General features: G+C 40.4%; 1 protein-coding gene across 4 annotated transcripts in view; it reads right to left on the bottom strand.

Annotated features, from left to right (window-relative positions):
- Positions 1-27,678, bottom strand: part of igsf9a (immunoglobulin superfamily, member 9a) — a 97,405-nt gene that overhangs the window by 63,081 nt on the left and 6,646 nt on the right. For 2 of the 4 annotated variants that reach the window (XR_009783501.1, XM_061734445.1), the window contains exons 2-5: positions 20,512-20,597; positions 20,217-20,411; positions 4,379-4,525; positions 1,978-2,126 (exon numbers count right to left, since the gene is read on the bottom strand). Coding sequence is in view for 3 of the 4 variants with exons in the window: in XM_061734445.1 (XP_061590429.1) it covers positions 1,978-2,126; positions 4,379-4,525; positions 20,217-20,411; positions 20,512-20,572 (552 nt within the window). In the remaining variant the exon portion in view is untranslated. Of the gene's footprint in view, positions 1-1,977; positions 2,127-4,378; positions 4,526-20,216; positions 20,412-20,511; positions 20,598-27,310; positions 27,464-27,678 lie in introns of those variants that run through there. The other 2 variants (XM_061734446.1, XM_061734447.1) reach the window with 2 other exon arrangements.

A 27,678-nucleotide genomic window follows, 5' to 3' on the forward strand; every position in this document is an offset into this window, starting at 1 on the left:
AGCCATAACTTACTGACATATTCCTGCATTTTATTCTTTTTTTGACACAGCCAATAGCACATTTTCTTTCAAACCCATTTTTCATTATCATTGCCAAATAGCTTGTGTTTGATACAGTTTACAGAACAACAGTATCTTATTCAGATGTTTCACTGCAGACTTCAAATGTTGAATTGTGTCAGATGATTTCTTAATGGAAGAGATGTTTGAGAGGCTAAGCCTTCCATATGCTGACGTGTCCTAAGCTCCCCCCACACTTCTCCAGGAACTGACCTGAAGCTACTGGAACAAGCAATACAGAGACTAAAATAAAAACTAAAGCGTGCAAAATGTACAGAGCTGCACATGTGTCTAATTCTTCATTTTTCTATTTTACTGCAGTGAAACTATAGATTTATTTGTTGCGTGTGACAATAGGTCAATCAGAAAAGCCCAGAGCTAACAAGTTGAGAGCAGTATCCCCACCTATCCTGGCAGAGTCTGACATACTCCAGTGGGTACATTGATTCCTTTAACATGCATCTATATTGGACGGACGAATGGGTCCAATTTAATGGCCTTGTCGAACTACAACTAAACAGGGCATGTGGAAGTACTGATTCATTTAATTTGAGCTCCCTGTACTTCCTTTGAGGTCTTACTGTGCATTCACACCGAAAGCGTCACGGGCGTCATAAGCGTCTGGCTGCCATTCACTGTCTATGAACGCTCGCTGCAAGAGACGTCGGAGGCGATGGAGGCGATGGAGGTGGTGAGGTGCGATCGAGGGGTCCAGAGCATCAATTTGAAGTTGAGAGAATTTCAACTTTATGCAAATTAGCAGCAGCGACGCTGAGGCAGCGTCCAATCACAGACTGGGATTCCCAAAGCAAGAAGCCTTGCCCAATGCACATTGTACTTTCGTGTACACACATATACTCATTCACATGCATACATTAGCATAGCTGTGCACATAAACTTATTGTATCAGGAATTAATCTATTTAATCTAGCAAACTGACATTTTTGTTTTGGGAAACATGTAACTGATGGTTACTGGAGGAGCTGTATGGTCTGTTAAATTAAATCATTAAAAACCGTGTTTATTAATAAAAAAACACAGTTTAAACATTATGACCAAATTCGCTACTACCCGGTGTGTCAGTGGTGTTCACCGCAGACAGACTGCAGGCGTTCAACCGGACCAATGACTCGCAGATAGTTGGTGTCCATCCGGCTGATCCAGGGACCAACCTTGTTAAGGAGAGCATCAAACTCAGTCTTATCTATGCGGAAATTATGCCGAAACCAAGCATCGTCAAAACGGAGCTCAGATATCAGACGATGAAACTCCCCGTGGGGTTCGCAGCACTTTGTGGACCCAGATGGACCTACGGCACGGGACCTGTGCCAACTCAGCAAATGCACTGCTGAAATATAAAGACGGTTTCCCAAAGTGCGATCCATGGTGAAAGGGAAAACCAAATATACGCAAATATTCCCTTCAGTTCTGCAGCGCAGCTTTAAATCCTCGATCACTGCAAGCGTCGACAGGCGGCGCGATGCAGGCATCCTGCGACCACAGGCGATTTTTCATGCTTGACGAATGCACGGTTATGCTGCAATGCTACTCCCTCTCTCTGCAGAATTGGCAAAAGGTCTGAGTTGCTCACATTATGCGTATAACATGTACCTGTGTAATACAATACTGTGTATAGGTTGCAATTAGAGCTCTGGAGAACATCTAAAAAGCAACAAATAACATCACTTTCAAGTACAAGATTCAACACATCAACTGTTGTTTACACAATAAAATGCAGTTAAATTGTGAGGGGCTCATGAAAGAAAAGTAATTCACAATTTTACATGACACATCTGATAGTATATGACTACAATTATATATTTGAGAGAAATAAATAAACAGATGTATTTATTTCTTCCTTTTTATGGCAGAGTTGCATGAACGCATTACACATGCTGGTTTAACTTACACACATACCTCATCATTTCTGCTTTGAATGATGTTGCCATCCTTCAGCCAGGTGATGGTTGGTATGGGGTTGCCAGTAGCAACACAGGAAAGCAAGAGGTGCGCTCCAACCAAGGCCTCCAGGACAGGAGGCGGGACTTTAGTGAAGGTGGGTGGTGCTATAAAAAACAAAACAAAACACAATATTGTCTGTGAAGGAACAAACAAATCACCTGAACGTGACAAGTTGAACCTGTCCAAATCAAAAGAGAAGCATACAAGAAGACAAACAATGCTTTTCAAACCCTAGCAATAACAAAAGGACTTTACTATAAATCCTTCCTTTCTTGTGCAACCAACTTCTTTTGTTTTTTTTTCTTCCAACTGAGATAAGGTGTGCCAGCAGCTTTTCCTTCTTTGTAAAGCAACAGCAGCTTGTGCAGTGTACTGACATGAAGATGCATTATTATTTCTAAAACTGAAAAGGGAAAACGTCTTTTGCGAATGTTGCCTTTAAGTTCTGCTGAAGTAAACATTTTGCTGCCACTTTATAAGTCACACATATCACCGGAGAGCTTTGTTTTTTTAAAGGTTTGCAAACAATACAAACATAAACCTGCATCTTCTCCAACTCCATATTTTACTTTTATGTCATGAATAAATGAGCAATTCTTTTTTGTTTGTGCTTAAAAATTTGTTTTTCACAGTAATGATTCATGGAACTGTTGCATGTTCATTACTTAGTTCTTTTATTTCTGGATTTCCAGACTGCGAAGGCCACCAACACTCTCATATACTAGATTTAAAAAAAAAAACAATAGGTAAAAAACATAGCTCCAGGGCATGTAACAGAACGCCATAAGCACGCAATCACAATCTATTATTACTTTCATCTCAAACCTGAAGCTCACCCAGACCAGTGGAGAGAAACTGTCTGGCACCGCTTTGATCAGCAACACACGGATGATTTCTTCCGTACGTTTGAGTGTGGATTCATAGCAAAGCTTTTCCAAAACACAGCTAAACTTCAAAGAACGAAAAATAATGATGCATATTTCATATCAGGATTAAATATTTTAACCCATCAACAAGTATGATGATAACTCGGAGGTAGTGTGCCATTATCCCCTTTGTGAAGAAAAGTCAGAGGTCGTTAAAGTTACACATAGGAAAACCCGATCCATGCAGAAACTTTAGATGCTTTTTGAAAGACTTTTTGACAACAACAAAAAGTTTAGAGAACTGTTTCATACTCTACCTGTCAAGATGTGAAGCCTAAGCTCTGCTTTGCAGAAGAGATGAAATACAAGATGTGAGGAAGTTCAAATTTAAAAACCAGAGATAGCTTAATGAGGCTGAAAAACATTCTTTATTTCATTTTATTTTTTACTCTTATAAATAAACCAAATTTGGCTGGTGGTGCACACTATGCAGCAGAAAACAGCAACATTTGATCAGCATGGTGTACCTCTAAAGAAAAGCAGTGGGAGCCTCCAGAGACAGCGAGACTTTAGTTGTTACCTTCTCTTTAATTATTACCATTACCACCACTCATTATAAAAGAAAGAACATCTTTTCAAGTCCAGTAAGGATTCAAGGTGTTTTTTCTGCTGTAACAACATCCTTCTTTTTTTTTTTATTCTTGGGTTCATTAATCTTTATTTTGTTTCGGACAGCACAAGGCAAGCACTGAACAGGGATCTCAACTGGCCACTTGTTGCTGTGAGATTTGACAGTCGGGTCATTTGCCAGCACCAATGTTGGGTCTATAAAAGAGACACGGCTGGATTGAGCAATCAGCACTGAGCTGCCAACGAATTGTTAAAACAACATGACTGAGAGCAGATGGATAGTGAGGGATCTATAATTTCAACAATCATAAAACATTGACTAAAGTTTTCAAAAAAAAAAGGTCACTGATGAAAAGATGAAACAAGATCTGACATTGCTGATCGGATGGTGGACAGCAGCATCTCCCCGGCTGAGGAAAGCTCCCATGTTTTCAGTTAAACTGATATCAAGAAAGAATTAAAAAAATATTAATTTTGTTTATCTATTTTTATTTGGCACATTTAAAAACAATATTAGGAGAAAATATTTCTGCAAATGCAGTGGTTCAGTTCATGTTCAAAATAGGCCTACCGCCTACGTTATTTAGCTTAAGTGTAAGGTTTACACAAGAAACAAGTTTTCATATAGCCTATAATGTTGGCCCGCTGTTGTGTGGGAATTTTTCGGAATAAAAATATTTCTCAAAATTACCCCCCCCCCCCCCCCCCCTCACAAATCGCAACCTGGAATATATATATACATATATATATATATATATATATATATGTATATGTAAAAACAAATATATATATACATATATTTGTCTTTAAGCGGAGTATAATGCACTTTGAAATCATGCAAATGACTGCATCAGCCTCACCAGTTACAGAGAGCACGGTCCAGGTGCTGTTCCAGATCTCATCCGTGGGCCTGTCCAGTGAGAGTATTCTGCACTCGTACGAGCCCTCGTCATCCAGCTGCAGGCGCTCCAACCTCAGTGCGCTGACCCTCACCAGAGACACCCTCCCTGCAGACCCAGAGAGCAGAAAAGAAGAGAGAAGGGTAAACAAGCTGGAAAATGTGAGGGGCCAAACGCATGTCATTCTGCTTACCCTGGGCATCTTTTGGGTCTAAGGGGGTGAGTAGCTTTTTGTGTTTGCTCTGTTGCACAGAAATTTAACAATGTTCTCAAAACACACTCAAAGAAATGCACAATTACACTACTCACATGTCCACACACTTAGAAAACGGATATCTTGGTTGCCAGTTCCAAAAATCAACCCCTTTATTTTTTTCCAATATACAGCACACAACTGTCCACCTGGTTTTAACACCTTAACAGACACATAATTGACCAGTGACCCAACAGTGTTGGAGAGCATGGAAGAAGAGAAACTGTCGATTAAAGTCAAATGTGAAGAGACAGATGAAACCGTCTGCCTCGCTGACACTGGAATGTCTGTTTCGAAGCTAATTATTAACAGAGCCTCTGAATTGTTGTGAATGTGATAGAGAGGGAAACGCCTGGCAGTAAAAATGAACCAGGAAGTTGGGTATTTTGGCAGTGATAACAGACCCTATTTAATTTTCCAAGCTTCCAAAGTGGACTAAATCCACTGGGGGGGTGGAGGGTGGAGACAGATACGCATACATTCAGGGGATTAGCACATTTCAAAATCCCACCCTTTGACCCTGAGCTGGTTTTTTTTCTTCCCCTCTCTCATGTTGACTGCATTAGTGTGATACGGGTCTCTGTGGCACCTAGCAGGAAAGGTTGTGCTGAGGCAGGGATGTTGAGGGAAGGAACATGGTGTCATCATATAAAAGGGAGGGGAAGAATAGACTGGGAGGGGGAGTAAAAGCGTGACCTAATACCACTAATGCTGCCATTTAAAAAATGTGTGTTTTGAAGAGATTTGAGGGAAAAGTAATTTGAGTGTTAGGTGAGATAAACAGGACCTATTCTGGTCAGCATTCGAATTAAATTAGTTTTCAAATTTAGTATGTATAATAGTTATATTTACATGTTTTATTTTGTGTCGTCTCATTTTATTGAGGATTGAATCATGAATCATCTGTAAATATGTAGTGCCTTGTCAAGATGTTTACCAATGATACACTGAACCAACAACCTGCTGTACCCACTGAGTGTTTTATCACTCAAGGACAATGCACGTTTTTTGGGCAAAGCTGATAACCATGGGAACCATTAAAAAGGAGAGATTTTCCAATACCACTTTTTTCTTATTAATACCGATACCACACATGGGCTTTATGTATTTCGTTCTCTCAGATGTAAGTCGCTTTGGATAAAAGCGTCTGCTAAATGACAGTGGTGGTAGTAGTAGTAGTAGTAGTAGTAGTAGTAGTAGTAGTAGTAGTAGTAGTAGTAGTAGTATTTTGCTGATACTAAGTATTGATCTGATAGCAGTGTTTTTCTTTTTAACCAATCAAATATCCATCCGTCCCTCCATCCATGTTCTATACTCAGTTATTCCTATTTCAGTCAGTGTGATCTGCTGGAGACTATTGTGAAAAACACAAGTACTCCCTGGACGTCCCATCCTTCACGAGACAAAAAAAGAAAATTAAACATGCTTTTTGTTGTTGTTTAATTAACATTAAATACAAATATATTAAGTGAAGATATCTAGGATTGAAACTGAAAGCACAGACCCAAACATGGGAAATAAAAACACATTTATATGTTCACATTTGAATACAAATGATGATTATCTGCACTTCTTTTAGCCAACATTAAAAAAATAACTGCTTGGAGAGAGCAGTTTCAGAAATTTCCACAGCTTTGTCCATCATTGCTCTGGGTATCTCGCTGTCTTTGGGGAATTTATCCTATTTCTAAAACTCCAGAGTTGTGTCCTTCTTTTCATTTGGCTTGATAAACTTGGGCTTTTTCTCTTGATGTATCCTGATATGCTAAATAAGGCTGCTCATGTTATTTTTAGCAACATTCATGCCACCTATGGAAACCGCAACCTTGCAGAAGGACCATGTCACAATTTTGACTGGGATTTTCCACCCTAAATTAACCTTTTAGTGCCAACATAATGCTTACGTAGATAGCTAGATCTATCCAGTTATTTAAGAACTTAAAGGGGACCTATTATGGCATCTAATACCTATTTTAAACAGGCCTTGACTATCTTTAAAACAAGCTTGTGATTGTTTTTGTCAAATAAATTAGAAATTCAGCCTCTGAGCCATGTCTTTATCTTCCCATTCTCTAACCTTATTATCTATGCAGGATTCTGAGTGGGCGGGGCTATGATAATGAGGCTCTGTGCTGATTGGTTGCCTGAATGACGCGATACACCGCTACGAAAAAATGGAGGAAGCTCCGGCCGGCGGAGTTAGTTGTTGTTCCAGCCAGAGTTAGTTGTTGGTGTGGTTTCACGCATCGGAGGCCAACCTATGTAAATCGCTCCCGTCGTTACGTAACGAAAGGGAGCAGAATCTTATTGGCTCGTAGAAGCCACATCACACTGGACGGCTCATCCAGGCGGCTGTACAGACACTGCAGAATCTGGTTGCTTTCCTCCTTCTCTGAGTTGGCAGGCTGAGGGGAGACCACTTTATATATGTTAAAGCAAGAAAAAACCTGTTTTTTATAATAGGTCCCCTTTAAAGGAAGAAGGAGAACACAATAACAACGGACAAAATATCTACCAACCCTTATTTTTAGCAGTATGTCCCAGTATTTATCATACTAGTATGAGTATCAAAATAAATCTATTAAAAAGGGTTCATTTGAATCCAGACCAAGTCCTAAACATAACAAAGGAGGATTCTTGCCTAAACCTAGACAAACAGCAAGTGATAATGAAACTTTGTTTAAAAAAAAAAACAAACCAAATCTGTGGTGAGGCTCTTAAGTTTGGCATCGTGGAGTCTTTATTTTTAAGTGAGGCTGACTTGGATGAGCAGTACAACACAGAAGCCATCAGAGTTAGGTGAAAAGCTAGACTCTCTCAGTCAGCATACACTAGTTTGTGTGCAAAGTGTGTGACAAGTGTCGTAAAGTTATGCAGTTGTCACAAGACACAAATGGGTCAGGAGTCCAAAGTTACCTGAGACCGCAAGAACTAGACAACGTTTCTTAAAGGAGCATGAGGCTCCTTTTAAGAAATGAGACTCTCTAGCGCCACCCTTCGCCACGACGGCCGTCGGGGGTACTGCAGCCAACAGTGAAGCCGGCACGGGAGAACGGGGAGAACGTTCATGCAGCGTCATTTGACGTCACATCTGCAGGACAGCGCGGGAAATTCAGCCCCACAATTGCAGCACATTTTACAGCACACAGCCTGTTCAAGGCAACGGAGAGATACACTAGAGGAGACATTCTTTTTGGTTTGGAACGCTTCATCTGACATTATTACTAGAAAACTTAAAACGTATATGAATTTTTTTCATAAATCCTGCCTCAATCCTGCCTCATGCTCCTTTAATAGTGATCAAAATTATCTTCCAATTAAACTGATATTTAAACAAAAATATATATAAAGTATGATGGTGTAATATAGTTAAAACAATAATATTGAGAAAATCATCTTAGTTAAACATATAACTCATTATCAAAGAAAAACACAGCCATCTGTTAAACACAGACTGGTTATAAGCTCAAATATTTCATGATGCTAATTTAAAAGGCCTTTAAGGTCATTCTGATTTTTATTGTTAGTGGCACTCTGCCATGCAGCACTGCTGTCTGTGCTACTGAGCTGCAGTGAATTCACCTCTTTTCCTCAACTAACTTATTAAATCTACCTTTTCACATCATGTCATCATAAAAATTTCAGCACTCTCTATGTTCACAAAGACAGAACATGATCCCCAGCTCCACTGGCCCGCAGCACAAAGTCCTAATTCTGTGAAGTACAACTAGCTTATGTACCAACATGTTGACTTCACTAATGAACTGGAGTGTGTATAGTCAGGTTAGAAAGTAATGTGGAATTCATTTTTAAATGCTATATTTGAATTTAAAAGTTGTGCCCCAAAACCTTAAACCATCGAGCTAAACAAATTTATGATACAGTGATCTCTGATATTCCCAAATAGGTATATTTGTGTCTGCAGATGTATTTCCCTGTAAAAACAGGAGTTAGAGAGGTGGCGTTCCAGTCCCCAAACAGCAAAGTCTGTTGAGATTTATCGGGTATGTATATATATACATATATATATATATATATATATATATATATATATATATATATATATATATATATATATATATATATATATATATATGTATGGCATGCCGTTCAAGAAATTAATATTTGAATATATTGAATGAAACTCCGAATATATTGAATGAACATTGAATATATTGAATGAAACCCCGAATATATTGAATGAACCTTGAATATATTGAATGAACCTTGAATATATTGAATGAAACCCCGAATATATTGAATGAACCTTGAATATATTGAATGAACCTTGAATATATTGAATGAAACCCCGAATATATTGAATGAACCTTGAATATATTGAATGAACCTTGAATATATTGAATGAAACCCCGAATATATTGAATGAACCTTGAATATATTGAATGAAACCCCGAATATATTGAATGAAACCCCGAATATATTGAATGAACCTTGAATATATTGAATGAAACTCCGAATATATTGAATGAAACCCCGAATATATTGAATGAACCTTGAATATATTGAATGAAACCCCGAATATATTGAATGAACCTTGAACCTTGAATATATTGAATGAAACCCCGAATATATTGAATGAACCTTGAATATATTGAATGAAACCCCGAATATATTGAATGAACCTTGAATATATTGAATCAACTTTGATATATATTGAATCAACTTTGATATATATTGAATCAACTTTGATATATATTGAATCAACTTTGATATATATTGAATCAACTTTGATATATATTGACTCAACTTTGACTGACGTCATCATTAACGCCATCTTGGACATCATATTTGCTGCTGCTGCAAAATATGAGCCAGTCAGCTCCAATCTAGCCACAGAAACCAGAGAAAAATATATCAGTATCATGTTGTAACATGAAACGTTTATTGTTAGAACAATAAACGTTTCACGTTTATGTACTATTAATCACGTGATAGTGTGTTGTGGCTGGAGTCGGGCCGGGCTGAGTCTCATGTGTTCCGGTTGTGAACTGGCATCACCACGACCCAAAACATGGATAAAGTTACTCCACTGTTGAGCTTTCTACGAAATCGCGGTGTACCAGAAGAGTTCCTCTCACGCATGGAACAAGAACATGTGAGTGTATAAAACTTCTTGTGAAAACTTTATTTCACTGCTGTCAAGGCTCAGTCATGCAGCTAGTATAACCTAGTTAACTTAGTCAGCCAGCCAGGGTTACCGGGTAACACCGGTACTATGCACAGTTTTGCATCCCTGCCCCGAATTACCATGTGATTTCTATCAAACTTTGATTTTAAAGTGTCATTACTGAGTGTTAAGGGGTTGAGTTAACGCGCGATGACGCAATTCTAGCAGGGATGCAAAACTCAGCATAACACCGGTGCAGTTACAACAATTACCAGGAGAAAGAGATGCTGGTTCTTCAGGTCCTCTGTATGAACCGAACTGAACCTATATTCAACCAGAATGACCCTATTTATACAAGAAACCACATTTACTAACATTACAACAAAATCAAGTTATTGGGCTACTTATAAACTTTTTATCCCATAGCCTACATACACTCCAACATCTGCCAAGTAATGTCAACTATTTAGCACTTTTAAAACAGTATTACAAAGTGCACCGATTTAAGCTTCAGACCCCAGTATAGTTGTTAAAGGTAGCAGTGTGTGTGTGTGTGTGTGTGTGTGTGTGTGTGTGTGTGTGTGTGTGTGTGTGTGTGTGTGTGTGTGTGTGTGTGTGTGTGTGTGTGTGTGTGTGTGTGTGTGTGTGTGTGTGTGTGTGTGTCCATAAGAGAACATATCTGCATGTATCATATTGACTCATAACAGGAAGCATTACATTAATCTTTGTTCTTACTGGTATTTTGTTCTACAGGAAGAGCTGCAGCAAGGTGCGCATTTATGGAATACCCACATTATCCGTAACAGCAGAAATGCAGTAGCTCCAAATGGACGTCCAATTCTTATGTACACCATCCCTCGTCTATTTGGAGGACAAGATCACCTGAAAGAGGTCTCTCAGGAAGCAGTGGAGGCTTGTAAACAAGAATGCCAACAAAGTTGTGATGAAACTGTATTCAGCTTGTGTTGCCTTATAATGGCAGAGAAATTCTTACACCCTTCCTGAGAACATACATACTTAAAGCCTTATAAATTTGTCTGGAAATTACAGACAAGCATTCTGACCTGCTGACTGAAATGAAGTGTACTGGTTGTGCGGGAGCGTGTCTACATGTTCCCACAGCCCTATATTCTATAGATCCTATATTCATTTTTTAAAGACATCTGTTTCTGCACCGTCAATCACAGTGCAATAAACACCACTGGTAATGAAAAAGACACAAATTCCAGTTAAATTCAAAGAAATGATCAACTTTAAATAACCATGGATATTTGTTTGTTTACAAATATTTGCATTAAGTAGGAAAAAATAATAATTGGGTGACAACACATTTGCTGTCATATGCAACAACTTGCTGATAAACAGTTTGGCAGATGGAAAATGTATAAGACCAGTTTGCACGTCTTAATCTGTGCAGAAAAAGAGAATATCTAAATGGGTTTAACAAAATATTTTGCGTGCACTGCACATCTGCTCACTTAAAACTATCAAAAAGGGGCCAGGCTCCTGAGTCCCACGTGGCAGTAGAGTTCATTCAGTGCTGTGTCCTGCTCATCATGAGAAGAGGTTCTTCCTGCCCAAACTCTGAGACTGTTGTGTTGTTTGTATCCCTTTATTTTTGTTTTCATGATATAAAACAGACATTTTTTCACTGTTGATACCAAAAACATTTGTCAACCTTCATGTTTCCAATGTGGATTTGTTTTAAATCGTATTTGGATGACAATAATCAGTGAAACTACTAACACTCACTTACTGACAGATTTCTGTCAAATGCCAAAATATGAAAAATGTCAAAATCATTTAAGAATAAATAAAACATGTTATAGATCAAGTACATTTGTCATGCACTTGTCATTATTTTCGTTCATATAGAACGAGAGAGGTCTTAATTTGATATGGTTTCTATGAATAAACATAAGAGAAAAATGAAATTTTATGAAAGACCAAAAATGACAGTGAACATTCACTTTGAAAGCTGCAACTATTCATTTATTTTCATTTAGGCATTGTAGCAACATGCATCTCATATCATATATAATATCACAAAATGACGTGTCTAAAACCATAGACTTAACCATATTGATTCATTCTGCCATCCTAAGTACCGTGCACAGTTCCCCAACTGTGATATTTTCATCAAATACAGCTTCCTCCTGATAGTTTAATATGTCATGACTAAATGTCTCAAATTTTCCAAATTTCTTTTTTCCGTGTGGGAAAAAAGGTCTTTAGCATACTGTAACATGTCAGCTTTTATTGGTTCTTTGGGTACATCAATGGCCCTTGTTCCGCCTCTTTTACATTTCTTCACTTGTTTACCTTCATGAATCCACCCTAACTCAACTTTTCTGGTCTTTCTTTTCAGCCGATCTGTAGTTTTTTCGATAACGTATTTTCTGCTTTGGAGAAGAAGTCTCCTCCTGATCAGATTTCTTATCATCATTCCCATCAATGCCCATCTTTTTCTTTAGTTTTTCAAGCAGTGAATGTTATTTTGGTTCTCTTGCACTTGCACCTTGATTTTCCATACAGAAGCGTCTTCCTGATATCTGATCTCCATATGTTGGGATGTTCCAGCCCGAGTGTCATCATCCATACAGTCAATGACTGTGGCATCAATCTGTCAAGACAGACAGAATTATTACAACTCAAGGACAAGACAACATCCTCCCACCACAGTTCCCACAGTTTTATCAATTAATTTGCTAAACTTTTCCATAATATTTGACGCAATTTCCATGACATTAATAGTAGTTTAAAATAAGCAGAACAATATATAGATCATAGGGCGCAATAATGAGGCTCTTACTCCACGAGGAGGAGACGAGGAGAGGAAGAGAAAGAGTGATGGGGAGAGGAGGAGGAGGAGGAAGAGAAGGAGTGATGGGGAGAGGAGGAGGAGGAGGAGGAAGAGAAGAAGAGAAGGAGTGATGGGGAGAAGGAGAGGAAGAGAAGGAGTGATGGGGAGAGGAGGAGGAGGAGGAGGAGCAAGAGAGTACAAGGAGAGGAGGAGAAAATGAGGGGACACCGTGGGAACCCTGCCATGTGCATGCTCACACACACACACACACACACACACACACACACACACACACACACACACACACACACACACACACTGCTACCTTTAACAACTATACTGGGGTCTGAAGCTTAAATCGGTGCACTTTGTAATACTGTTTTAAAAGTGCTAAATAGTTGACATTACTTGGCAGATGTTGGAGTGTATGTAGGCTATGGGATAAAAAGTTTATAAGTAGCCCAATAACTTGATTTTGTTGTAATGTTAGTAAATGTGGTTTCTTGTATAAATAGGGTCATTCTGGTTGAATATAGGTTCAGTTCGGTTCATACAGAGGACCTGAAGAACCAGCATCTCTTTCTCCTGGTAATTGTTGTAACTGCACCGGTGTTATGCTGAGTTTTGCATCCCTGCTAGAATTGCGTCATCGCGCGTTAACTCAACCCCTTAACACTCAGTAATGACACTTTAAAATCAAAGTTTGATAGAAATCACATGGTAATTCGGGGCAGGGATGCAAAACTGTGCATAGTACCGGTGTTACCCGGTAACCCTGGCTGGCTGACTAAGTTAACTAGGTTATACTAGCTGCATGACTGAGCCTTGACAGCAGTGAAATAAAGTTTTCACAAGAAGTTTTATACACTCACATGTTCTTGTTCCATGCGTGAGAGGAACTCTTCTGGTACACCGCGATTTCGTAGAAAGCTCAACAGTGGAGTAACTTTATCCATGTTTTGGGTCGTGGTGATGCCAGTTCACAACCGGAACACATGAGACTCAGCCCGGCCCGACTCCAGCCACAACACACTATCACGTGATTAATAGTACATAAACGTGAAACGTTTATTGTTCTAACAATAAACGTTTCATGTTATAACATGATACTGATATTTTTTTCTCTGGTTTCTGTGGCTAGATTGGAGCTGACTGGCTCATATTTTGCAGCAGCAGCAAATATGATGTCCAAGATGGCGTTAATGATGACGTCAGTCAAAGTTGAGTCAATATATATCAAAGTTGATTCAATATATATCAAAGTTGATTCAATATATATCAAAGTTGATTCAATATATATCAAAGTTGATTCAATATATTCAAGGTTCATTCAATATATTCAGGGTTTCATTCAATATATTCAAGGTTCATTCAATATATTCGGGGTTTCATTCAATATATTCAAGGTTCATTCAATATATTCAAGGTTCATTCAATATATTCGGGGTTTCATTCAATATATTCAAGGTTCATTCAATATATTCGGGGTTTCATTCAATATATTCGGAGTTTCATTCAATATATTCAAGGTTCATTCAATATATTCGGGGTTTCATTCAATATATTCAAGGTTCATTCAATATATTCAAATATTAATTTCCTGAACGGCATGCCATATATATGTATATGTATATATATATATATATATATATATATATGTATATATATAATAAAAATATAATAAAAATGATATTATATATATATATATATATATATATATATATATATATATATATATGTTTGAAGTTATGTTTGAAGCTATTTCATTACAATATGTATGTATATATGTAGAATTTCTTGTGCTTCAGGACCTCTACATTTTAAAAGAAGGAAACATACCCTGTAGATGGAGACGCCTTTACCTAAAACACCACATCATCCAGGCAGGTGTATATTTGACGATTACTGACACATCCCCAACTTAGATCAAAATGATTTCCAGTCTCCACCAATTTCATTTCATCAGAAGTGGGTCGTGAAAACCTGCAAAACCCATGTCAGTAAGGGTGGGGTGGGGGGGGGGGTGTTGACATAGTCGAACAGGGAGCTTTTGTTTTGCATCTGAGTTTTATTTTCACCAAAGCATGTCAGAGCCATCTTAATTTAGACCTCAGTAAATCATGTCCCCTTGTGGAGAAAAAAGAACAGAATACGTCTTTAAACATTAAATCGGATTTCAAGGGGACTTAGAAATATTGAAATGCGCTGCAGTGAATTTACTTTAAAATAACAGCAGAGTAAACAGTAGTAACAAATTGGCTTAACTGCTACAAGACAGCCTGAAATGTATACAGAAATCATGCTCACCAGCAATATTTACCTCTCCTTCTGCTCTGCACAACAGCATTAGATTAGCCAAAGCATTGCTTTGCAGGCTTTTCACTCATCCAGGCAAACAATATTCTCTCAGTTCAATTCAACATGCAGTCCTGCAAACAGACACACACACACACACACACACACACACACACACACACACACACACACACACACACACACACACACACACACACACACACACACACACACACACACACACACACAATGCATCTATTTGTCAAACTGCCTCCAACTGAAGCTCCCTAAAGGCTTCATCCCCAGAGACACTCTCAGGTGACACAGAAACTCAAAACCAGTCAGCGTCTTGAAGGGATACGACTCTCCACACGTGGGGAAAGAAAAGAATGTGCAGATTCAAATTAGAGTTGTAAAGACTCTATTATTATTACCCTTAAAACATTAGCTTTTGAAGGAAAAATGAAGCTACAGTACCTGCGTGAAGTGAGCTACAAATTAGAAACAATTATAATGTTTGTGGTAATTGAAGTTTTAAGTGAATCACATCATCTTAATTGGAATTTTAATCAACTGGTCCTTTAAAAATTATGTTTGATCCATTACCGTGTTTTTGTCACTGTGCAGAGCTGTGTTCCTCATCATTAATGATTTACTTGTGTTATGTTTTTTTTATTTTTGGTACAATTGTCAGGATCTTTGTGTGATGTTGAAATTCAGCTTTCATGAGCTCATGATAGGAAGATTTAGATGGCCACAGTGTGTGCGTTTCCCGTTTATTCAGAGTAAAAGATCCACCCGGGATATAGATTTTCTTTCTACAATGGATGTATTAACACATGGAGATGAAGTTTCAAAATAATGTGAAAAAAAAGTCCTTACTTGAATTATAGTGTCTTGTTTGGTTTAAAAGGGGAAAATCATTTAGATCCAATACCATTTTGTGCAACACAGACATTTATGTCCCTGAAAATGTGATATTCACGGGCAGCACGCCCATATCGTTTCTAAGGGATGTCGTCAGCTCTTGGCAAACTGTGGAGCGGCATTCATTCAGGTTTCGGTTAGAGAAAAAGACAGATAAGGTTGCACTCTTCATGTCTTGCGGCTTTATGACGCTCCACTGTGTCACGGTTTGAAATTTGAATTGAAGTGCAGTGCTGCTTGCTTCTGTGTTGAACATGAGTACTCCCAGACTGCAGCTGCCTGTCATGTTTGTCCACGTGAGAAAGGAAGCACATTAGTCTTTTTGGCCGTGTGTAAGATGTAACTTCAGCACACAGGCTGATTGTGTTGGGATTTGCACGTCAAGAGCTTGCAAACAGTGCATTTATACAGTCAGTAGATCAATGAGTACTGAGGGATCCTGACAGTAATCCTTTGATCTTTTGCTCTATTACAGCGAATACTTTTAAATCCTTGCTATCTCTTGTACAGTTGTGAACAAGAAAGTGGAGTAGCTCTTTCTACTCTAAAGGTTTTCAACATGAGGAAAATCATTTGGTCTTAAAATGAAGATGAACGGATGAAACGTTTAACCATAATACTTCTATCAGGTTGAACTTTTTTTTAGCCCTTCTGTTGTAGATCTGGTGTGTTTGGGATCATCGACCTTTCCCGTGACCCGGTTTCGTTGGTTGTATGCTGTATTTAGTTTTCAACAAATATGGCTCGTTTGGTTGAGCAGCTACCTTAAATAAAGAGACAATGCAATTTCAGCAGGGGCGGGATCGACTCCCAGCCTTTGACCCTTTATGCTGCGTCTTTCCCCTCTCTCTACCCCCGTTTCCTATCAAACTGCTGTCAAATAAAGCCCACTAGAGCTTTAGGCCCCGTTTACATGGAGCAAAAACTGAGGCGTTTTCATGCGTTTTGGCCGTTCGTTTACACGAAAACGGAGCTCAAAGTTACCAAAAACGATCATTTCTGAAAATTCCGGCCAAAGTGGAGATTTTCAAAAACTCAGTTTTCACGTTTGCGTCTAAACAGAGGAAAACGGAGATTTGGGCTTCAGAACGTCACATTATGCGACAGAAACGTCACCAGCGTCATGTGTGCGACCTGTGTTTACAATTAGTTTGGCCACCGTCAATATTTTCTTGTATTTTACCTGTTTTATATTCTCAAGTCACACTTAAAAGTAACTCCACTTCTCTGTCACTCCAAACGAAAGACTCTTGTTCCGTCTTGGAAGTAAAGCCTGAATTATGGTCCCGCGTTAAATCGACGCAGAGCCTACGGCGTAGGGTACGCGGCGATGCGCGCCGTACGGTGTGCGTCGCCAACTCGCCGCGTACCCTACGCCGTAGGCTCTGCGTTGGTGTAACACGGAACCATAAATCAGCCTTAACTGGAAGTTACTCGTGTCATTTGTTGATATTTTTTCCAGGATTCTGATTGGCTGGCATGACGTTAACAGCGTATTTATGCGGATTAGTGTAAATGAAGAGATTTTGAAAACGATCTCGTGTAAACGATGGAATTTTTCAAAACGTAGAGGGGGAAATATCCGTTTTTGTAAATACCCGGCTATGTGTAAACGGGGCCTTAATATCTCCTACAAATGGAGGCCTGTAGACTGTGAGATGTATCTTTTGTGCTTTTGTGACCACCCGGGGTTCAATATCTTTTGATGCCAAATGTATCATATTTGACACATCAGTTTCCAGTACCTTGGTGCCACCTACATAATCAAAGCTTTCCTGGAAAACCAGCGTGTCAAAATAAAAAATAAATGCCATAAATGCTCAAAAAGTCTCTAATGTGATATAAAAGTTCAACAAACACTTAAAAACTAAAACTTTCAGAACTCGGGCTCAACAGAGCTATGATGGAGCCAAGGGATGAATAATAGACGATGATGATGAGGCTCACAGCAAATCACTTGGATAACTTGCATTAGTATCGCAGAAGCAGAACAACAGTTGCCGTCTGGATTCTGACTACAAACTGCTGAGACACCTGAGAAGGTGTGTCGCCTGAGGGGATGAAATGCACACCAGCCACTTCGACTCTATAGTGTTTAGTTTCCCATGCTGCACCTGTTACTAAGACACCAGCCATTACCTGTGAGAAAACCTCGGCTCAGCATCAGATGGAACAAAGCATCTTTTTAAACCTTTTGTAACGGTACAATAACAGGTTTCTGTGAGCCACCACAGAGGCTTGTGAATAGCATCCCCCGTCTTGTAGAGTTGAATCTTTTCTGTTAAGAATTCTCCACAGTTGAGTAAAGTGAGCAAAAGGTATAATTCATGGGCCAAAGGCTAGGCAAATTTTAGGGTTATTACTGCCAGTATACAGCCCTGCTTTCTCTGCAGCCAACATCCAGGGTAATGAGCTACGACATCAATGTACGTTGTGGTTCGTCGTCTGAGTCAGCAACAAAAGGCTACTGCCGTTTATGAGCTTGGGCTAAATTAAAGTCTGTCCTGCTCCCACTTAAGACAATTCATCAGCTCAGGTTTGCCACAACTTTATTGCTATGTAAATGTCAGTATCACATTTTCATGTCAGGCTGGGTTAGGGAGTGGCACCCTACTCAAATGAGAAAGGCTTTGACTCAGCTAAAAGCAGGCACTGATCTTTTCCACAGATAAAACACACACATAAATGCACAGATTACAGCGTGTTACTCTGCATTATTCAGTCAGCACAAGCACTGCATCGGATGCCAAAGATGTGGTTACTCTGAACAAATACAGCACAGTGACTTGAACGATGCACCTGTTAATGTTCTATGTTTAATTAATCACAAATTGCACATCCTGATGTTGGACAAACGCAAAAGAGCACAGAATGTGTTCAAAAATGCTTTTATAAATTCCAGTTTGGTAACTATTTATTAAAAACGATGACCTCCAGCTGTTTTGGAGAAATGACGGTGTATTTTGTGATGAACTCTTCTGAGGGAGCAAATGGTTAATTTTAATTACTACTAATTATTAAACTTCCAGAATAACCAGATCCTCGCTTTATAGGTGGATCTTCTGAGCTAAGAAGGTGCTTTGTGTTATATAAACAAAGCACAAAGTTATAATTCTATGGCAAAGGGCAAAGTCACAGTCAGGGCCACAGTCAGACCATATTTTGATCAATCCATCCATTGATTCATTGACCTGAGTTCAAGCAAGAACAATGATGTAAAAGCCTTTCATGGGGAGAAAAAGAAGGCTAACAATCCATTTTTTTGTTCAACGCATCTGTGAATTATAACTTCATTTCCATACGTCTACATACAGTATACTAGAATTCAAAATGTATTTGTGATGGTTTAAAGAGTGAATAACTGCACAGCCAGGAATGGCTGATGCAACAGTGAGTAAGATGGGCTTTGAAGAAAATTAAAACATTTGCTTTAGCAGTAATTATTTAAATAAATATTGACTGCTTCTATGTAACCTTCGTCTTCACTGTTTCTGAAAACGAATGAAAAGGCTGACATCTTAATCCTAGTGGTAGCCAGAACACAGCACTCTTTGAGGTGAGGTATGTCCTTGCTACCCCAGGTGGCTCCTTCAAACGGCCCTTAATCAAAATCACAGATTTTACTCCAAAAGAAACTCAGAATGGAGAAGTTCATAGCCTGGATATCTCCTCGGGTGTCTCCGCAGAAAAGAAAATGGCTTGAACAAAAGGGTCACGCAGACATGCCCTCTTTTCTTCTGTACCCCCACATGTGTTTCATTGTTTGTGACTTTAAAGGATAACAGAAGCCACAATGGTAGTCTAAGCCCTCTGAGGAACTTTTATCACCACGGACAGTCTTTGTTCTCTGTGCTGTGGGCAGAGAAGTGCACAATGGAGGATGATGTAACGTGAGAGTTTCATTTCGTTTCAAACTAGCCTGTCTGAAAGACCGTAGGTGTGGCGCAGAGACCCAGATACCGGTGAAAGTCTCTCGGTAAAAGCATCTGCGACTCCACAACAACCCACAAATGAATGTTTCTGGCAGGAAAGTGCATACTTCAGTTGTTATTATCCCTTAAGAGAAAAAGGATCCCTGTAAATGTTTTCAACTTAGTCAAAGAGATTTTGAAGCAATTCAGTGTGAACACTTTAACCTGTGTAATCACATATAAAGCCTGGCTGCGAACACTGACTATCAAAGGCATGTTGGCAGTACCAAGTAATCCTTGTGCTTTCTAGTCTTCAGTAAACTCTTGGGCAGTTTCGTAATTACGAAAGTAATGCATTTACATTAGGAACAGCCGTTAATTTTAGTAAAACATTTTACTTTATTCAATGTCAATAAAATATAGCAGTAAAAGTGAACCGGAACAAGCCATGTAGGCTACTTATTTTGATGATAGATACTCACCCTCATAATGTGGATGAACTCGAGGTGCATAGGACCCAAATTTAATGAGAACAGGGATGTCGAGTCCCTGACGTATCCATTCCACCACATGCTGGGATGCAACTGCAGGGTCCGATGGGGGAATAACACACTCCAGATTCACCGTGCCTCCCGCCTTTCCGCGGACCTCGGTCCTTACACCTTCAATGGTCACTGCTGGGTTTAACAGCAGCAGTATGAGAGATTGGACCCAGGTTGTAATGGGATTGTATTGAGTTGTCAAAGATCTTTCAAAGAATTCAGTGCAGATACTTACACAAGCTGTAAATAACTGTCACGACTGTCACAGTCTGCCAGTACGATCTCGTTGACCCCATATCTGTCACTCACGCCACTTGCAGCCTGTTGACAGAAGAGACATGGTCACATTCACATTATTTCCTTGGCTGCACAGAAGATAGCCATCTGTAACAGCTTTCCAAGCTAAAAAGCCTGTAGTAGAGCTGTCACTTCTGTCATGATTATACAAAAACGAGGAGAGGAGCATTCACATTTTTATACAGTTTTCCAATAACTGCAATTCATCCCGTATCATTACACAAATGGGTATAGCAGCTTGTGCAACCAGATAACCTGGCAATATATCCCCTTTTTCTTGAGAAGTAAATGTCATAGTTGTCAAATAAATCTTTGGAGAGTCACGCATGGAGCAGCGTCTAAGTGTTTTATTTTGAGTACATCAACGAAGGCATTCGGCTGCAGCAGCCAGGAGACTCAGCATTCAAGGACAGAGAGCATTGGAGCTGATGGCAGCGCCTAAGTATCGAGGAGTCAGACCTAATGTCAAAAATACAACCACCAGTTAAGTCTGGATCAATGAACAATATATGATTGAATATTTAAATCTGAGAGAAAACACAATAATCAGTTTTGGGACAGATTATTTTATCATTACTAACTTTTTCACCTGGCAATGTACTGAAGTTATATAATTATGCATCAGGATGATTTCACAATGGAAACACCTCTCTGACCTCCAGGTAATGAAGCATAAATACACTTTGTTCACACAATAAAGGTGTTGTATGGAAGTGAACTGAAGGTTTCACATAAAAAGAAATATGTCTGATATTTTCTGTGATTTGGTGTTTAAAACATTACGTGGGTATAAATACATCATACAACCCCAGCTCAAGAGAGCAGAGTAGTAAAAAATGATGGTGATTCTTGGAGATATTTTATATGTCTGACATCTTTTAAACAATCCATCTGTTTACCTACATTGTGGTGAAATATAAGTGTTACTCATGTTTAAAAAAAGCTTTATTAAGGGGTTCATGTAGTAGAGGCACAGTGGTGGATGACATAAGATTATTCTTTCAATGTTAAATTGGCATAAAGTGGCCCAACCTTAGCTACCAGTCTAAACTATCTGCTAATTCTAACTTAAAACTATGTTTAAAGGCATTCTCCCTGATTCTCCCTGAGCTAGCAATAATTTTGAAAGAGGCACCTCTAAGCCCCCCCCATTCGGTCCGAATGATACGGATTGGTCCAGGTCCAGGAAGGGAAAGAACCAATCAGATGTCTTCATTTTAAACCACGCCCCCCCGCCCTGTCCCATGCGCGCACTCGCTTCCAGCCGCCCCCGTGTCCACTTCCCACGGGTCCTCCTGGGCTCACAGTGTCCCAGTGTAACCCCCTCCCTCCCTTCTGCCACAGACCCCAGTATATAGATATTATGTAGTTATTTCCAGAGCAGCTCGGTCTCCGCTGTGTGTGACCGGGGAGCGGGAGCCGTTAGTCCGCTGCTGCTGCTGCTGCTGCTGCTGCTGCTGCTCTCTGCCCAGCAGCAGCCTCTGCAGCAGCAGCAGCCCGCGGGGACACGTGAACAGCCGCAGCTGTGAAAAGCCGCGGCAGCTCCGGCTCGGAAGCTGTATGGGGTCCGTGGGGATGTAGGCGTCTCATGGCGAGAGCGGAGAGCGCCGGTGCACGGCACGGCAGCGCGCTGCAGTGCCGTGCAGGCTCTGTTGCCGCAGCTACGGCGTAGCCGTGGCTTTAGAGCCTGCAGCGCACAGCAGCGCACCGCAGCGCACCGCAGCGCACCGCAGCGCACCGCAGCGCACCGCAGCGCACCGCAGCGCACCGCAGCGCACCGCAGCGCACCGCAGCGCTCCGCCACCCAAACGGGCAGGATGCACGTTTGGGTGGCGGAGCCCCCCCCTGCCCCCCCTAAAACCGGCCCCGCTTACAGGTGAATGAGACATGGGGTAGTTTTGCTGTAAATGTTCTGTCCAAAATGTTTAATAATCGTATGCGCGTTCGTGTTTGTGGGGGCATGGCTTTGGACGGAGCGCTCGTGGGTGGGGGCGGGGGGGGGCGGGGCTTAGAGGAAGCGCCACTTTCAAATCTTGCTAGCTCTAGGAAGTTGCATAGAATAACTAGAATGGTCATAGAACATGTTAATCTGTTTCAATTGTCCTGACGGAGTCCAACAACCACCAGGAATTAATCCAGCAATGTGGACCAAACTCCCCTTTCTGTTTGGGACTGCATAGCCCGTAGCTACAGGTCCCATACCCCATACACTTGAAGCAGCCAAACAACGAAGTATTCCAAGGGTCATGGTCAAATGCCTTCTCGAAGTTCAAAAGGAACATCTGAACTTGTTGGGCAAACTCTCATGGCCCCTCCAGGATCCTGCTGAGGATGTATATGTCGCATGTTAAGGCATGGGAGGGGGGAGGAGCCAGATCCAAAGTCCATAGTTTGGAAAAAAAAAGAGTCTTATTTTTTAAAAAAGGTGCTGCACAGAAAGAACTCTCAAACAAACACAAAACCCTCGTTGGGCCACAGTCCTGTGTTGAACATGGAAAGACTTGATTTCAATTCTGAGGCCTAACTCTGAGGCCAGCCCTGATTTCTTACAGCCGACCTCATGGTTCGAACGAAGGAACCTCTATAATGACTCAAAGCCACGGCAGGCTTTCCCTATACGGCCCTTCGATGATAAGGAATAGCCCCCTCATTGGGAATGGACCCCAAATCACAGGAGAGGCCACAGTCGATGTATGGCAACCTGGGCCCAGCTATAAAGAGCAGGCTCCCCCATTTCTCGTGCTTTTTCTCCCAAACTCTTTTGTTCCTCCTCTCTTGCTCCCAAGATCTCTTCTACCTCTGACCTGTCCACGGTCCCATGGAGTTCTCTGTGAGCTAAGAAGAAGGCCACAGCTCCTATTTTAGCATGAAGAACTACTAGCTATGGGTTGGCCTTCCCCATTATCGTGCCTGAAGAACCGTCTGGTGGCCATGAAATGGCAACCATAGTCTGCAGCGCTGCAACGAGTGACCCGCAAACGTTCAGAGCCCCAGATGAGCCGAACGAGGGACCCTTGCATGCCCCAACGTGAACGCCTTTGGACCGGCCTGGAGCTGAAGGAGGCCCAGCTGCAGTTCCCATGCTGCACCCTTATCCACACTGAGATGAGGAGAGCAGGAGAGAGAGAGAAACGCTCTTTATCAGGATCACCTGTGGAGCGTAACCACCCAGCTGTTCACCAAGGAACGATGACCAAACCACCTTTTTCTTCAACTACAAAGATCCTCGTAAGAAGCTGTTTTGTGTCCGGGCAGAGAAACATAGTTAACACATTTAACTAGTTTAGTTTTACGTTGTGAGCCGGACCGCTGATCCCGTCATAACTGTGTTTATTAGTTTAAGTGTGTTTGTTTATTTTATTGTTTGTCTACTGCTGCATCCACATTGCTTGATTACATGCTCTTCCACAACAGAGAACAAAGCCCTTCCTCATTTCCCAGTTGAATGACCAGAGCGCACAGGTGAGGTTAGTTTCACAATGGTGCGTCTCTGTGTGGGAAACATCAGAAGAACTTGGTTTTCTGGTAGTGAGAAGTTATTCTAGTGTCTTGGGTTTGACGTTTCCCCTCTCATCCTCTCCTACTAACCCCCACACACACTCTTATCTAGGCCATAACGCCTCTGAGTTTGTTTTTCAGTGGATGAAACAAAATCTCGTCCGCCATTTTGAACCACGCAAGACTCAGTCACCACCTGACTTTGTCAGGCATCTTTTCTTTTCCCGTGTATGAACAGCCATCGTGACGCACACACACACACACACACACACACACACACACACACACACACACACACACACACACACACACACACACACACACACACACACACACACACACACACACAAACACACACACACACACACACACACACACACACACACACACACACACACGTATATAGTTTGTGTTAATGTTTAATTAGTTGTTGTTTATGTGTAGTTTAGCCATCACAATTTATCCCAAGTTTTGTTTCACTATCTTTTACCACTTGTGTAAATACATTCTGATTAATTTGAATGAGAGAAGATTTTTGTGTTTATTTTTGGTTGCAAAGCTCTGTGCTCGGACTCCTTCCTTCACTGTTACTATATAGCGACACCCCTGGCAACAGGCTGGCACGTAGGGAATAACAGCTACTTTGAGACTGATTTTGCTGTTAAGTTATTATTTTCCTGATAAGTCAGGTGGTGCCCCGTTTTGATTGATTCATTTTGATAATTCATTTTGATAAGTAATCTCCTTTATTAATTATTAATAACTATCGTAAGACGATTATTAATAACTCTTTAACAACTGAACCAGCACCCCCTTTGTGGCACAACACCCTTCACTACAAAAGGGTGGACAAAACATACATGGCAGCAAAACAGAATAGTAATAGGACAGTAAAAAGAAAAAAGGTAGACAGACAGACAGACGAGCAAGGATGAACAGAAAATAAAAGACAATATATGCTCACAGGTGCAAACAATCAGGAGTGATGGGAAAATCAAAACTAGGGCGCCGAAAAAATAAAATGTCAAATAGAAAAACCAAGACAACCCTACAACATCCAGGAACTCATCATCCATCCCCAGAACCCTGCCATCATAGAGCTTTAAAATACATTTTAGAAAAGATTTCTGTCTTTGTCTATAAAACTAATCTAACTAACTAACTAACTGACTAACTAACCAACCAACCAACCCAGATTTGGATGAAGGGGAAAAAAAGAAGTAATTTTGACAATAAAAAACTGCAATCTAGAGGGATAAAAGTGCAAAGTAACGAGGCAGATGTCAGATCATTGCCTGATGTATTGCAAATCAGAAATCAGCATCTAAAATCTGATAACCAAAACCCAGAATCTGTATCCAAGATATAACATATCTCTAAAGAAGAGTGAAACCATCTTTTGTGGTTACACTTCTCTTTTTCTCCATCAGTTCTTAAACAATTTCTGTTTTCTCTCGGTTATGCTTGCAATTCTAAAGATGAATGTCAAATCAGAGCCGGGTCAATCTACAGCGGGGAGGCGGGACATAGCCAACATCTAGATCTAGTAGCGCACTGCATCAACTTCAAGACTGCCAAAAACCTGTTGTTGTGGTCATGGAGAACCAACAAGCAGAGCTACGTTTTTAACGTCTTCCTTCTTGGTCGTATATTAGAATAATGTCACTAATAAAGTTGTTAATGACTTACCCGCGTTAACATAAGGCACTGAGCCAATCAATAGCCAATAGGCTACTAGATCTCGGCTATGTCCCGCCCTCCTGCTTTAGATTGTGGTTTGAAAACGGAGATGGTTTTAGGAATGACAGAGAGAAAAGACACAGTATAACCCAGAAAGATGACTTCACTCTTGGTAAGAAATGTTGGCAATGTTGAATTGATGCCATTCAGCTCTTCAGCTGTCCTCAATGGTCATTACTCATTGTGTGTCCTTGCAGTGCTACAGGACTGTATCATTCAGTACAAAATCTTCTAGCAGCCTTGTTTGGCGGACAATATTCCAAAGCTTATTTGGTCTTAAATGGTTTAATAGATTTGAAAGATCAGAGATTAACAAAGCTCTTGCCATCTTGAATGATCTTTGCACTACCTTAATATGAGCAGTGAACACACTTCTGCTTCAGCCCCTGTGCAGACTCTATTTTCAAGCCATAACCATAAGGATTTTATGGGCTTTTTCATTTCATGGCTGAGGCAAAGTCTGAACCAGTGGAAAACAATTACGCAGGCTGTCAACAGCTGCCGTGCTTGGTTCAACACATTCCATGCTCCAGCAAACAGCACGATTTACACACATTTTCTACATAGTCCATGTGAAAATCAAAAATATAAAAGCAAAATTTGCAGTACGACTGTTTCACACAGTCCACTGGAACGTAAACATTTCTGTCCTCTGTCCTTCAGCTGTGCGACTTTATGCAAAGCACAGAAAGTTTCATTCTCAACTTATTGTATTTGATTTAGGCCCGCTGCGTTTGCAGAGACTGAACAAAGTCAGCCAAGGAGAAGTTAGTTGCACAACTTCAGTACTGTTGCTTTATTTTCCTTTACAGAGAACACAAGAAGCAAACAACAAATAGTCACACTGCAGCCTTCTGTTCCTGTGACTAACATCCTTTTTTGGCACATAATGAACAGATGCTCAGCATCATCATCTCGTACTCCATCGATGTGCTTTTGTTAAGGATCGAAAACTCAATAATAACAATCACCATGTCAGCGATTTAAAACCAGACATTTCCACAAAGCACTGTCTGGTGACACCGACAAAAACAAAAGATGCAGGAGAGAAAGAGGAAAATAAAGCAAGAGGCAAGAAACATAAAAGATCTAATTAAAAAAGGTGCAAGAAATAGTCTGAGCAAAATCACAACCAAATAAAAGCAAAGCAACCTGCTCAAACGAACTCTCAAGAACATAATTCAGATGGTCTCCAGAACATTCGCTTAGACATGTTTTCCCTCCTCCTGACGCTGAAGATGTGCATCAATATAAACACACTGACAGCACAGCTCTCTGCAAATCATTCAAAGCTGTAATAAATGATCCTCTGGAACCCGAAAGGAAGCATCCTTGTGCAGCCTGTCACTATCAGCCAGCAGAAATAAAGACATCAGTGGCAGGCTGAAAGTTTGTTGTTGCCATTTTAATCTACATAAAGAGAGAACCAAAGGGGACCAGCTGATTAATCATGACTGACGCACCGCAGCACATTTATCAGTAGCTCTCGCCACGCTTACCACAGCACTCTTAAAACCAAAAGATAAATGTTTCCCGATCCAATTCAATTTGTCTTCCAAAAAGTATTGCTGGGGTCCACATTGCTGTCGTCAAATTTGTCTTCGATACGGGTGTTATCCATTTCCTGTGTTGATTTAGATAGCTACATGCGCTGCTCCCTACGGTAAAACAGGTCGTTTGTTCACTGGGTTAGGATTACTCCTATATTTAGTTTCTGCCATAAAACTAAGTGAACATTAACCCCTGACTGAAGAACAAATAAAAAGAGAGGGAAAGGTCATACCTGGAATATCGCAAGTGCCACAAAGTACACAGTGCACTCAATTGAAAAATGTGGCTTTCAACTAAGAAAAAGATTGTTTCAAAG

The sequence above is a fragment of the Cololabis saira genome, chromosome 11 (genome assembly GCF_033807715.1).
Source record: "Cololabis saira isolate AMF1-May2022 chromosome 11, fColSai1.1, whole genome shotgun sequence".
NCBI lineage: Eukaryota > Metazoa > Chordata > Actinopteri > Beloniformes > Belonidae > Cololabis > Cololabis saira.